The 14,047-nt window shown below is 59.4% G+C and overlaps 5 protein-coding genes across 5 annotated transcripts; 2 read left to right on the top strand and 3 right to left on the bottom strand.

The window, feature by feature from the left end:
• Positions 1-509: 509 nt before the first annotated feature.
• Positions 510-2,790, bottom strand: GLRG_00053 (uncharacterized protein; the record flags this gene model as incomplete). Its single annotated transcript, XM_008090738.1, has 4 exons — positions 510-1,056; positions 1,170-1,450; positions 1,531-2,487; positions 2,587-2,790. The coding sequence occupies 4 exons, from the start codon at positions 2,788-2,790 to the stop codon at positions 510-512; spliced, it is 1,989 nt and encodes a 662-aa protein (XP_008088929.1).
• A 1,257-nt stretch (positions 2,791-4,047) lies between these two features.
• Positions 4,048-7,838, bottom strand: GLRG_00052 (urea carboxylase; the record flags this gene model as incomplete). The annotated part of the gene is made up of 2 exons (XM_008090737.1): positions 4,048-7,552; positions 7,618-7,838. The coding sequence occupies 2 exons, from the start codon at positions 7,836-7,838 to the stop codon at positions 4,048-4,050; spliced, it is 3,726 nt and encodes a 1,241-aa protein (XP_008088928.1).
• A 724-nt stretch (positions 7,839-8,562) lies between these two features.
• GLRG_00051 (LamB/YcsF family protein) lies at positions 8,563-9,348 on the top strand (the record flags this gene model as incomplete). Its single annotated transcript, XM_008090736.1, has 1 exon — positions 8,563-9,348. One exon carries the CDS (start codon positions 8,563-8,565, stop codon positions 9,346-9,348), a length of 786 nt encoding a protein of 261 aa, XP_008088927.1.
• Positions 9,349-9,787: 439 nt separating this feature from the next.
• On the top strand, positions 9,788-11,778 carry GLRG_00050 (uncharacterized protein; the record flags this gene model as incomplete). The annotated part of the gene is made up of 2 exons (XM_008090735.1): positions 9,788-9,866; positions 9,914-11,778. 2 exons carry the CDS (start codon positions 9,788-9,790, stop codon positions 11,776-11,778), a joined length of 1,944 nt encoding a protein of 647 aa, XP_008088926.1.
• A 372-nt stretch (positions 11,779-12,150) lies between these two features.
• Positions 12,151-13,767, bottom strand: GLRG_00049 (cytochrome P450; the record flags this gene model as incomplete). Its single annotated transcript, XM_008090734.1, has 1 exon — positions 12,151-13,767. The coding sequence occupies one exon, from the start codon at positions 13,765-13,767 to the stop codon at positions 12,151-12,153; it is 1,617 nt and encodes a 538-aa protein (XP_008088925.1).
• Positions 13,768-14,047: the final 280 nt, after the last annotated feature.

Below are 14,047 nucleotides of genomic sequence, written 5' to 3'. Positions count from 1 at the left end.
TTGTCGAGGGGGGAAGGGGGGTCCTCAGGTCGGCCGGCGTCTAGACCGGGCAAGATATCCCGTCCGCGCAGCCGTCTCCGTTCCAGTGACCCGGGGGCTTCTTCCGTTTAGGAGGGAAGACGGGGGAAATCCTCTGCACCGCCGGTGTTGGTCGGGGTGTTCGGCATCGACAGCTCCAAGGACCGCTAGGACGTCTGGGATCCGGCTAGCACGGCCGGCTCTCTCCTCTCAGCCACGGGCGGCATTGGGGAGGGTCATGGACGACGCTAAAGTCAAAACCTCTGCGGTCAAAAGCGCCACAAGGGTCTCCGGACTGAGGTGGTTGCGGAAACTAGTGTTTTGGCTTGACGACAGCACACGGCTAGCCGTCACGCTTGGCGTATATTAGAGGATAAGTATCATACAGCTTCAGCTTTCCCTTGTCCTTCCTCGTCAAGTTACATTATGTCCCCCCCGCCCCCCCCCCCCCCCCCCCCCTCGAAGCACCGATAGCAATTAGAGGGCCACGGCTACCCGCCAAGACCGCCCAGAGGCGGCATGGAGATGCCGCCCAGGCCCGACTCAATGTCGTTCATGATGGTCTCGTCCGCCGCGATGCTGTTCATGACCTCCTCCTGGGTGTAGCCCTGCCAGTAGGACGGGCTGGTCTGCGACGTCTTCTTGGACCGGTAGATGTCCTGCGCAACGGCCCGGACCTGGCCCGAGGCGCGCCCCGCCGCCTTCCACACGGTCGAGAGCTTGTTGAGGGCGCCGATGTTGAGCCGGATCTGCTGCCGGAGCTCGTCGTCGTCGTGGGGCACGAAGAAGAGGGCCCACTTGCTCAGGTGGACGATGGACGAGAGCGTCACGACGCACGTGAAGAAGTGCGTGTGCGACGTCAGCGGCACGCGGTGCGTGATCATCTTGCTGATCTCGGCCGCCGACGTCACCGTGTGGTTCGTGTGCGCGTTGAACAGGTCCCCGGACGGCACCGGCCGGTGCGGCGCGCACGACGTGACCGACCGCGCCGGCGTCGAGTCCAGCTGCGAGTGCGGCTGATGAAGCATGATGGACGTCCTTTGTGTTTGCGTCAGTGCCTGGCGTCCTTTTTTCTTTTCTTTTTTCTTTTCCTCTTCCATTTTTGCTTGAAAAGGACTGGACGCATGGGAACAGGGCAGGAGGGGCCTTACGCATTGGTCATCATGTTGGCCTGGAAGATCATCTCGTCGGGCTGGAGCTTCTGGTCCAGCGCGTTCTTCTTAGCCGCCGGGAGGTGGAGTCTCCAGTTGGTCAGCAGCGCCTCGATGCGCGCCAGGTTCTCGTCGTCCGGGCCGAAGATGGGCGGGACGCGCATGAGCTTGCCCAGGTTGCGCCCGGCCAGGACGCGGTAGGCAAACGACGAGAACGGCCGGTCCTCGCCGGAGAAGTCCTGGTCTTCCAGGTCCGTGAGGTTCATGGGCGGCGGGATGTTCTGTACGAACCACGACGCAACTTTAGCTATTTGAATGGGCCAAGGAGAGGGGGAAGGGTCACGCTCCAACAGGCACTCACCCCAGATAGATATTGATGCTCCTCGCAGGGGAGGGCGGCGTCGGCGGGCACGTCAAAGAGAAGAAAGTTGGTCTGGCGGTGGACCCCGGCCACCATGCCGTCGACGACAAACAGGTCCCACCACGTCCTCCGCCAGCTCTCCTCGAGCACGGGGATGCCCCGGCCGTACTGCGTCGCGAACCCGCGCGTGTGCAGTCCTATCTCGAGCGCGGTGCGCTCGGCGTCGGCGAGCAGGTCCCGAGCCCTATCCTGCTCACAGCTGCCGTCCAGCCCGACGACTAACAGGACCAGGGCTTGGACGAAGAAGCCGTCTCTCCTGACGGTAGGATTCTGCACCAGGCGCAGTGCCTCGTCCAGGAACCCGGCCCGCGCGGGCCCGGCCTCAAGGAACAGAGAGCCGATCCAGCGGATGGTGGCCAGCAGAGGTTCCACGTTGGTGTCCCTCATGATGCGGAGCAGCCATTCCTTGGGGAGGGCAAAGGGGTGCGAGGCATGGAAGTGGTGGTAGAACGAGTCGAGACACCGCTCGGCAAGGGTGGGCACGGGGACCTGGGCGGGCGCGCCGGACTGCGGCACGCCCAGGGCCAGCTGGTTCGAGCCGAAGCCGGTGGCGGCGCCAAAGGAGCGGTAGAGCTGCATATTCGTGTAGTTGGGCGTCGTTGCAAACGTGGTACTGGGGGTGTCGGGGAGGCCGACGCCGATGGGGCCAAAGGCCGCCGAGTTCTGCATGGTCGAGGGCGCCGTGGTGCCGTTAGCGGCCAAGAGCATAGGGCAACTGTCGCCGACACCGACGGTGGACGTGGGAGACGAGGAGCGCGCTCTCTTGTTCGGGTTGGCGGTGTTGTTCCTCCTCGGACCCTTGTAGCCGCGGCGCGAGGCGACGTAGATGCACTCGGACTGCGAGCTCTGGCATCTCGAGCAAGGGTTCTGTCCGTCACATTTGAGGTGCTTCCCACGCTGCCGCACAAGAGGGGATCGGGTCAACTAGCTGCAGCATCGGCTTGACGGGAGGAATGGGGGGAGGGGTGGGGTGTAGTGAGACGAGGTGTCACTTACGCAGCCGAGACAGGCAGCGGGGACGGCTATAACTGGTTGGGCGGTCTGGGAGCGGGTTTCACTGGTCGCCGAGGAGCGCGCATTCGGCGAGTCGCGATCGGTGGACGACTCTGGGTCGGGCACCACCCTCAGAGGGTTCGGGGACCCGTCGCTGGACGCGGTCCCCGAAGACAGGGGAACTTCGGGCGTCAGCGAGAATTCCATGTCGACGGCTCGAGCGGCCGATTGCCGGAACCGGTGGACGGGGAGGGGACGAGACTTGGTCGCGATCGGGCGTGCGTCGCGACAAAAGAGGGCGGATGTTTGTAGGAGGAAGAAAACAGACGTGCGTGGTCGGCAACAAAGACGGGCAGTAGTAGCGATCAACTTGATTGCTACCGTGCAGCCGTGTTACGCGCCCCCAAACAGGACCCCAGCGCACTGATACGATGGACGGGTGGCCTGGCCTGTTAAACCTATCCTAGTCCTGTTTCCTCTATGCCTCTCTCTCTCTCTCTCGCTCTCTCTCTGTGCACAGAGTCCACGCAAACAATGGGGCCGTCTGCTATGTCAGCTTCAAGCGAAGCTGCGATAGATGAGGCCGAGGTCGTGCGCATGCTTAGGTGGCGGTCCCTTTCCACCTGCCAAATGTTTGGTGCCCAAGGGGATGGATATCCACTACCTATTGAAAGGAGCGGGCGGGTCCCGTGCGTGCGGGGGAAGGACACGGGTTAGGGGCGTGCTTGGGAGCCAAATGTAGGTATTCGTACTTGGGTGAATGATAGTCGCCATGTGTCTGTCCTCTACTATGTGTACACACCGTCGGGGATGCGGTAGCTGATTCGAAGCCATCGTGGTCGCCGATGACAAGTTGAGGAGTTGGAGAGGCTGAAAATTATTTATAAAACCCTGCATATAGCCGCCTGCCGTCGGCCCAAGACCACGGTTACCCGTCACCATCCCATAAAGGCCGTGCGTCCGAAGCTTGCCCGGCCATTTTGGGAACCTAAACTACCTAGTTCGTTTACCTAGGTACCTATATGGGATGAAGCCACAGTCCGCGGCTACGGCGGGTGGATTGAGTTTGTGTGATTCGCGTTTCCAAATGATCCCTCGGATTGGGGGGAGAAGGTTCAAGTATCCGGCTGCCGATGTCGTAGTCGCTGGAAAGAAAAGAAGGAGGTGGGGAGAAAGGACTCGGAGGCTTGCAGACATGCTTGGCCTCCATCACAATTCGTGGTAGACCGCGCGGCAAGACGCGAGTTTTCCGTCTGAACCAGGACCGACCCATACCCGGCCCGGCGCTCGGTTGGGGGCCGAAACAGTGGGGGCCCCGCATATCCGGCCGCCTTTTCGGACTGCAATAACACACATACACCAACCCTTGCCAAGTTCGGCGAGATGGATTCTTGGGTCTTCATCAACTCATTCAATCAAATTGCCTAGATACGCGTTCCCCTTCCGTGAAAAGAACCAGCTGCATTACATCACCTTTTGGCACACTACGATGGGTGTTCCCGGACTGACAACACTGCCGGGTGTGCGTGCAATCTTGGTTACTACTGCCCCGGCCTGTGCGTCAGAAGTGAGCACTTTGATTTCCATCTTCATCGTTTCCAGGATCGCCACCGTCTGCTTCTTCTCCAGCACATCCCCAATCTCCACCAGCACCTTCCAAACATTGGCACTCATGGGCGACTCCACCGTGAGAGTATCGTCCAATGCTGCATCGCCATCTTCTTCGCTCTGACTCGAAGCATCTGCTGCCTTGGCTTCCATCCATTCGCCAAAAAGACGCTGCTCGAGCTGGCCCATCTCCTTGGCCGCCGCAGCCTGACGCTTCCGCCACTCCTGGTGTGCGGGGTCCCGGGCTGCCGCGTCGAACTTGGCAATGTGCTCGTCCATGGAAAGAACCCCGTCCGAAATGTCAAACATATATCTTCCAACCTCAAAGTCGCGCTCGGCTTGGTCAAACTCCTCCCTCGAAACCTCGCGAAATCGCACCATATCAAAGTGCTCAAACAGCCACGGCCGCGAAGGCGAGAAGCCAGGTCGAGTACCCATCATGTCCCACGTACCCAAAGCGCGGCCCATAAGCTGGTACCCTCCTGGAGAGGCGACGGGGTAGATTGCCAACAGAGAGCCGCCCAAACCAACCGCGCCGCTCGGCGTGTATGTGCGGTTGGGGTTGTACTTTTGACCCGTAAAGACATACTTGGGGTCAAGCGGAAACATGACCGGGGTTCCGACGAAGAAGCCCACACCGACGACGAGCCAGGGCGTTCTCACTAGGGAATCGAGAACGTCGCGGCGGGATTCCAGGGCGTTGTTCCTCCGCAGATACTCGACGTTATCCGGGAGGTAGGCGGCCGTCGGCCGAATGCTTTCCATATATCGTTCTGTGGCTTCTTTGACCGTGGGGTGGTCTACGCACAGCGGGAGTCTGAGTTCGCGGACCGCCAATTTGACGCCTACAACCTCTTCGATGCTCCCATCAAGCTCTATCAAGTTTTGGAGAACCCCCGACTGGTGAATCTGGAGCGGATCAAAGTGCACAGTGAGCGTGGAAAGATTGGGCTCGCAGCGTATGCTGACAATGTCCCGGGCCGCGATTTTCTCCTTGAGCATCTTGACGCAGACGGTGTTCCGCAGATCGGCAACTTGCTCGCCATACTCAACAACTATAGCCGCGTCGCCCCCTTGCCGGTAAGTGACGCGGGGATGGTCGCCAAGGGATTGCGTCATATGTAGGATGGAAGTGGTTTTCTGAGGGCCGAACGTCCGTACGGGAGGGGTTACTTCGGTTTCCTCGCCGTCCACAAGAGCGGCCAGAGACTTCAAATACCCCTCGTTTCTGCGGGTAATTTCCACAGCGTCCTCGAAGGTGACAATTTGAAAACGAAAACCATGGCCCGCTTTCAGCTGGCCGACCTTCCACATTTCGGCCGAGCAGATGGTCACAGGACAGGCAAACCCTCCGAGGTCTGGGCGGTCGCGCGAGAAGATTACGGGGTACTCCCCTGTCCAGTTGACGCCGCCGTTTGGGTATCCATAGTCAAAGACATTTGATGGATGAGAACCGCCTCCTCCACCGGTAGTACGCGCCCACTTTAGTCGTGGGCCCTCCAGTCGAACTCCGCTGCGGCTGCTGTTATGGGTAACGGTCCATTGGGAACTAGTAATCATCTCCATGCCCTCTGGGGTAAGAATATCTTCCGAGCCAAACGGACCATTGAGGCAGTATATTTCGGAGACACTGTAGTCCGGCATGGCCCCCGGGGGTAGCGAGAAGGGCGTAGCCGCGGCTGCCCAGGCACCTGACTCCGGGGAGAGAGCGATGATATCGTTGGCCTGCAACTTTCGTCCCTGCAGACCACCAAGGCCAAGCTCTGGTGCTGTGGACTTGGAGCCAAAAAAGAGCGGAATCTCGGGGAATCCGCCCTTGACAGCGAGGTAGGCCCTGAGTCCGTCGCCGAAAACGCTACCAATCTTGAGTGTCTGTCCCTGCTTCACAACGATGCGAGACCACATTGGCTGTTCCTCGTCGTCGATGGTCACGGACACTTGGGCACCACAGACGGCCACAATGGCTGACTCATGAAACTTGAGCTCTGGGCCCGTCATGGTGATCTCGAGGAACTCGACGCTGGGATCATTGCCAACGAGGATGTTGGCGATTCGGCTGCTCAGATCGTCCATCGGGCCGCTCGGGGGCACTCCATGCCCCACGGTCGTTCGTCCAGGGTAGTCCTGGACCGTGGTTAAGACACCGGGGCTGAGAACTTGCATAGCGCACACCTCGACCTGGAAGGCGGTTAGGAAATTGGTAAGGCTATTGCCTTTGGAGAAGTTATCAGACTGAAGGACTTGCGACAGATATTGCAAATTCGTTTGAGTACCTTGCAAGGTTGTCTTCGCTAGCGCCGCAACCATCTTTCTCTGTGCGTCGGCTCGGCCGCCAGGGCTGTGTACCATGATCTTGGCAATCAATGGGTCGTAAAAAGGCGTGATATGCTGGCCGTTTTCCACCCAGGTATCGACACGGACGCCGTCGCCTTGCGGCCAGCTTACGTTCTGTATGAGGCCAGGACTGGGAGTAAAGTCGAGCAGAGGGATCTCTGCGTATATTCTTGCCTCGATGGCCGAACCGCGTGGGAGTGCTTGTTGGAAGCCCCGAAGCTCATCTGAAGGTATGCCCAACTGGCCGCCACGTTCGTAGTCGGCCTGGTAGAGCATCAGATGGACGAGGTCGATTCGGTAGCACATCTCGGTGATGCCATGCTCAACCTGCAACCGCGTGTTCATCTCCAGGAAGAAGAAATCGGCCGTCTCGTCGTCGACGAGGAACTCCACAGTGCCTGCGCTTTTGTACTTGAGATGTGAGGCGTAACTGACTGCGGCTTGCAGCATCTTCTCGCGGAGACCGGGGGTCCGCTCTACGAACGGGCTAGGGCATTCCTCAATTATCTTTTGATGACGTCGTTGGAGGGAGCATTCCCTCTCTCCGAAAGCGACTACTTGGGTACCGTTTCCAAATACTTGCACCTCGATGTGCCGAAAGCGTGGATAGTACTTCTCTAGGAAGACTCCGGTGTTATTGAGGAGGGCGCCGGCACGGCTCTCCACTGTGGCGAAGGCCTTTGGGACGTCTTGTTCGTCATGGCAAATCTGCAAGCCCATGCCACCACCACCCCCGGTGGGTTTCAATATGACGGGGAACCCGAGTCTCTTGGCGCCCTCGATTGCCTCGTGTGCTGACGACAGAAGCGATGTTCCGGGGACGACCGGGACATTGACAGCTTGGGCGATGGACCTCGCCTCGTGCTTGAGGCCCATTGCCCGGATTGATGCCGACGAAGGGCCGATGAAGGTGAGGCCTGCGGTGGCGACGGCTTCGGCAAAGGCGACATTTTCGCTCAGAAAGCCATAGCCAGGGAAAACGGCGTCAGCGCCTGTGCTTCTACAGACGTCGAGGATGGCATCGCTGCTGCAGTGCTCAGCGAGGTGCCCAAGGCGGCCAATGGCACTCAGGCCAAGACATGGAGTACTCACATGTCGGTGTAGGTTTTGTTACCCCGCAATGCGATTGCTTCATCCGCCTGCAGAACGTGCAGTGAAGTTGCGTCGGCAGCGGTATAGACAGTGACACTGAGGACGCCGAGTTCGCGACATGCCTTGACGCAGCGGACGGCTATCTCGCCTCGGTTGGCCACCAAGACCTTGTTGATATTTCGAAGAGGTTTGGGCTCCACGGCGCCTCTAGAATTCGACATTGTCAACAATGTGCTGGATGCAGTTTTGGTGGGTGATGAATGAGGAGGAAAGACTGTAGGATACTTGGAAGGTTCGGATTCTTTTCAATCCTTCCATGGACCGGCGGATTCAGAGGTTGGTCCGCAGCATCATGAGGACTGGCTGGGTCTATCGCGCCGTTGCCATTCTCGTCGAAGCTTCACGGCTTTACCTCAGCGGCTGATACCTTAAAAGGAGGGGATTCGGTTCCAGATAACGGATTGCTGATGGGTTGCATGTGAGTCTTGGTTTGTAAGTTGAAGGAAGGTTTGGTCGATCAAGCGTCCCTCCCCTGGCCCTATCAAGTGCCGATTACCCCCCAACATGTGGCAGGTATCTACCGATAAGTACCTACCTAACTAGTCAGGTACCTAGGTACTTGATGGTTCAAGGCGACTGCGAAGCTTGTTTCCCAACGTACCACCTCGTCTTGGAGTAACCCCAACCCCTACCTACCTAACTATGACGGAGCTACTCCAACTCCCTAGATACCTATATGCCATATCCTACCTACCTACCTACCTACCTGCGTTGACACACCTCTTGACCGTCCTTCCAGCTGCTATCCGAGACAAGGTCGGCCGACACGGATCGAAAGACGAGATGGCTGCTTGCCGCGTGCTCTCTCCTTTTCTCTTGCTTCACTGCCCGCGCCCTCTTCCTTCTTTTCACACGAAACAGCAGTCGTTCGTTCTACCCCTCAGGATGGCTTCAGGGCTTGCACGCAAATATGATATCAACGCCGACATGGGCGAGGGCTTCGGCCCATGGAAGATGGGCCCGGACGAAGAGTTGATGTCTTATATCGATGCCGCTAACATTGCCTGCGGATTCCACGCCGGCGACCCAGCCATCATGCTCAAGACCGTCCGCTTGTGCAAAAGGCACAACGTCAAGGCCGGAGCCCACCCCGGGCTTCAGGACATGCTCGGCTTTGGCCGCAGGAAAATGGAGATCGACCCCAACGATGTGTACGCCATGGTCTTGTATCAGGTAGGCGCCCTCAAGGCCATATTGGACTCTGAAGGTGTCGAGCTGTCCCACATCAAACCGCATGGCGAGCTCTTCTTCTATATGCAGAGGGACGAGCTCATCATGAGAGCCGTCTTAGAGGCCTGCGCCACCTTCGGAAGCAACGTCCCCGTCTACGCCTCTCAAAACCCTGCCCAGGAAGCCATGTGTAAGGAGCTGGGCATCCCCTTCCAGGGGGAAGTGTACGTCGACATCGACTACTCTCCCGACGGCCGGCTCGTACCGGTGGCACAGTCCAAAGTGGCTACCCCCGAGTTGTGCTACGAAAGAGCACTCTCTGCGTTGCTCGATGATTCGGGCAAAGACAATAACAACCGTGTATTCAGCTTCGGGTTCCAGGGCAAGCCCTTCAGCATCTGCGTTCATTCCGACCATCCGACAGTACTTCAGAACGTGACAGGGGTGCGCAAGGCGGTGGATGAGGCGAACAAGCAACGGTTTCCTTTCGAATCAACATGAAGACATGCAGAGACGAAATAAAAAGCCACTCCAAAGTTCAAACTTCAATAATCGTTGAAGATAAAACGGTCATGTGTGTTACAGTGAGAAACGAGGAAGAAGGGAAATGCGACCAACACCACACCTGCACGCAGATGCCAAGAGCATGGTGCCAGCTGGCTACGGGCGTTGAACATTCGCCATCTACTTACCCGCGTCGATTCATTGGGGACATAGGAGGGGTGACTGCGGTTACTCAACAGCTGCACATCGTACATGTAGACAAGCATGCATCCGTGGCGTGGCGGGAAATGCGCACTAAAAAGAAAAAAAGAAGAGAAATGAGAAAAAATCAAGCACGTAATTCTTCGACTCGGCAATTCAGACCGTCAGCCTCCGCCTTCATCAACCCCAACCGTATTGGTTCACCGGAAGGCAGCTGATCAGTCCCGTCTCCGTCATGGATCCCGTATCGGCCGCCGGCTTGGCCATCAGCGTTGCATCCATCGGTCTACAGGTCTACACTGGTTGCGTACAAGGTAACAACCCGCCGTCCGCTCCACATGTGCATCTGAATATTAATCAGACTCAGGCATTCAGCTGCTCATCACAGCCAGGAACTTCCCCGACGACTGCAAGTTCCTCAATCTGCGGCTGCGGATGGAGCAACAGAGGTTGTTTGCTTGGAGTGAGACGTCCGGGCTTCTCGACCTGGACAAGAATCAGCAGGAAAAGGTCCTCGGTACCAACACCTTCATGCTCCACCGGACCACGGTTCTTGACCTCCTGGTCCAGGTCCAGTGCTTGTTCAAAGAGTTCGAAGAGCATCAGCGCCGCAACGGGCGGCTGAAGCCGGCCTCGGACCCGGACACGGTCCTCGAACACCCCGAGAAGGATGCTGCCGCCGCCAACTTTCCGTTGCCGGAGAAGCGGAGGGACTTCATAAAGCGAGCAATGGGAAAGCTCAAGAGCCAGTCACGAGAGACCTTTCTCAGGCTAAGCTGGGTCTCCTTCGACAAAAGCGCATTCGAGACCCTCCTGTCTCGGTTTGCTACCCTGAACGACAACATGACTGACATTTTGGACGCCCGCCTGCAGGTGGAGATCCGCGATACGGTGCAAGATACAAACCGAGGGGTCTTGCAGCTGCATCATCGCATTGCAGACCTGGGACGGCTCGTGATGGCGCTGAACCTGAAGCTCGAGAACACCGCGCCGGCGAACATTTCGTCCATGTCCAAAGCTCAGCGGGAGAAGAACGCGGACGACCTGGAGCTCATCTCCAAGCTAGCCAAGTTCAAGGCTTTCAACGAGTCGATAGAGTCGGAGAAGCAACAGCAGCAGCAGCAGCAGCACCCGTGGGACGAAGCAACGGCCATGTCTTTGGAGCTAGGGAAACCGGCGCAACGGGATAAGCTCGTCCTAGACAGAGGAATGATCACACTGCTCGATGAAGAACCCGAGGAATTTGATCAGCCGAGGTGCGAGGCGACCCTTCGCACCGCTGACGGGTCCAGCAAGAGAGTCTGGATAGAATGGAAGGAATACGACCGCCAAAAAGCCGGGGACGAGTCGCCCCCGAGAACGGTCATCATTGATAGGGTAGGCAAGCTTGCCGCCTTACTGAGCCACAGTCCGAAGCCCGAGGCCTTCCGAACGCTGCATTGCCTCGGCTTCTTCGACATGCTAGGCCCCGAAAATGACGCGCCAGAAGACGACAGCCTTAACCGGAAGCTGGGTCTTGTGTTTGAACGGCCCAGCAGCAGCAGCAGCAGTGAGCTGCACCCGTCCCTGCCTCCCGTATCGCTTCGCGAGCTCCTCCTACTCGAGAGGAAACCCCGCGTCACGGAGAGAGTCAAACTGGCGCATGCCATCAGCAACTGTCTCTTGTACCTTCACGCCGTGAACTGGCTCCACAAGGGGCTTCGCAGCCACAACGTGGTCTTCTTTCGGACCAAGGGCGGCCGCGTCAACTATGCGGAACCATACCTAACTGGGTTCGACTATTCCCGCCCCTCCCGGAGCGATGAGGCAACAGACATTCCCCAGGACGATGCCGAGTACAACCTGTACCGTCACCCCCATGTGCAGGTAATGAACCCCGCCAAGAGGGAGCGGTTCAAGAAGAGCTTCGACATATACAGCCTCGGCGTGCTCTTTGTCGAGATCGCCCACTGGGCGCCGGTGGACGTCGTCCTCGGCTACGACATCAGTCGGAGGCCCAGCCTCGCCATGAGGGTCAGAGACGCTCTCCTCGCCGAGGACCGCGTCGCCGACCTCGGCGCCAGCATGGGGGAGCTGTTCGAAGAGGCGGCCCGGAAGTGCATCGCAGGCGGCGAGGCTCTGGGGTTGGCGGACGGTGACTCCGAGACCGAAGACGACGTGGCGGCGCGGCTCTCGATGCGGTTCCACGAGGACGTGGTGAAGCAGTTGGATGGCGTGCGTGTTTAGGGGCGTCTTCCTCGGATTTGATATCGATACTTGTTGGTCAGGTTCTTTGGATCTTGGCGCGTGTTCATTCGAGGTTCTGACACCGGTCATTCAGACCTGACAGACTGGCCTTTGCGGGGCGAACCGAATGGCTTTTAATGAGTACAGCGTCCTATCGCACGTCAGGGTCATGGTCCAGGAGCACGTCTCTTCGTTTTAGTCGTGCGGGTAGGTGTGTGGATGTTGTTAAGTTGATGCAACTCAGCAGATGGATTCAGGCGATTTGGTCTGAACAAAGTGTGGAATACATCAAGCGAAGCACATCCCGTCCTTCACGCAATATAAGAGCGTCTTTTGCTGCCCAAAGAGCACACGAGGTTGATCTTCACATCATCATGTGTCGACGTCTGCCCATTTACCCATGATCCTGCCGATGTCCGTCTCAGCCCCTTCCCAATTGCTCCGCACCGCCTCCTCAACCCACGGCCCGCGCGGCTTGATCCCGAGCATGAACGCCGAGGGCATCGTCATGAAGCCCGCCACGTCCATGGCCATCGTATCGACCTCTTGCACGGGCACGATGTCAAAGGCCCACAACAGACTAGCAAACACCATGAACATGTTGTCCGTGGCCACCCGCCTGCCGAGGCAGCTCCTCCTGCCCTGCCCAAACACCGCCAGCGGCAGGTCGGTGCGCACGCTCCCGTCCAGGCTCAGCCACCTCTCCGGCACGAAGGCCGCGACGTCCCCGGCCTCCTCGCCAAAGACCTCCCTGTCGCGCCCGATAGCCCACGCGTTGGCGAACACGGTCGCGCCCTTGGCGATGCGCGTGCCGCGGATCTCGTCCTCCTCGTCCGCCCTCCGCGGGACGCCCCCGGGCGTCACCGGCCGCCACCGCACGACCTCGGACACGACGGCGTCGACGTACGACAGCCTCGGCCGGTCGGCGAATCGCGGCGGCCGCTTGCGGCCCACGAACTTGTCCAGGACGGCGTGCGCCCGCGCCACAAAGTCCCGGTTCTCGTGTGCGGCGGCCAGCAGCCACATCATCTGCCGCGGGGCCGTCTCCATGCCTCCCTGCACGCTGGTGGCGAGCGCAAACGCGAGATCGATCTCCGGCACGGAGTCGCCACCGACGGCGTGCTTGGCGGCCACGGCGCGCGCCTGCTTGGTCGCGTTCCAGCCGGGCGCGTTCATCCCCTGGCAGAGCAGGCGGAGGTACAGCGCGCTCTGCGACTTGAACAGCCGGTCCGCGGCGCGGCGCCAGGGCGACACGAGCGCCGGCAGGTGTCGGAGGGGCGGGACGAAGTCGACGAGGCCCGGGTTGGCGGCGACGTAGGTGACCTCCTTGTGCACGTCCATGATCTGGTTGAAAAGGGGGTCGCCGGTGGAGGGGACGCGGATGCCGTAGTGCAGCCCCAGGATGACGCTGGCCTGCGTGCGCTCGAGAAGGTGGTAGATCTCGGTGCTCTGCATGGCCGCGTCGTCGTCCTCGCCCTGTGCGCGGGTGGCGCTCAGCAGGTCGACCAACAGCTGTTTCGACTCGAGCTCCATCAGAGGCTGGTACCGGGGTGCGACGACGGCCCCGAGGCTCGGCGACAGCATGCGGTGCTGCAGCTTCAGGTCGGCGTCGTAGTCGTGCATCAGGGTGAACCTGGACTTGCCCGGGCCGGCGGCCCCGGTGATCATCTCCATGCTCACCGAGCTCGGCCGGTCGCTGTAGCGCGCCCCGCGTTTCCCAAAGAGCTCCGTGGCCGCCTCGGAGGTGTTGAGGACGACCGTCGGGAATATGCCGAAGAGCTTGGACGCGGCCACCGGCCCGTTGGACCTGGCCCATCGGCCCCAGTTCGCGAGCGGCCTCTCGGGCGGCGAGCTGTGGAGGTCGCCGATGACGGGGAGCTTGAGTGGTTTCCGGGATGGGCTGCCGTGTTTGGATCTCGCGGTGACGAAAAGGACCGTCACCAGCGCGACAGCCAGTAGCAGAGCAACGGGGGTTGAATCGCTGGCCATTTTTTTTATATCAGTTTCTCGTCGTCTGAACCAGTCACGTTCGATGGAAAGCGCAGCTCGACGAGAAGATGAGACGGCGACGTGACATCCCATCATCGGAAGCAAATGCTACCTGGGTAATAGAGAAAGCCTGCTACATCGTTCGCCCCGCCAGGGTTTCTGCAGTCGGGCGGGGAAGTTTGCCGAGTGCATTGTTTGCGATCCTCAACCCTGCGCGAGGCGGCGTCATGGTCTCTAGACATGCTGGTTGGAGCGGGGCACCGGATAAGAGCTTTTTCTG

This window comes from Colletotrichum graminicola, assembly GCF_000149035.1.
Source record: "Colletotrichum graminicola M1.001 genomic scaffold supercont1.1, whole genome shotgun sequence".
Taxonomy (NCBI): domain Eukaryota; kingdom Fungi; phylum Ascomycota; class Sordariomycetes; order Glomerellales; family Glomerellaceae; genus Colletotrichum; species Colletotrichum graminicola.
Note: the sequence above shows the minus strand (reverse complement) of the source record. Positions and strands in the feature narration are given on the sequence as shown.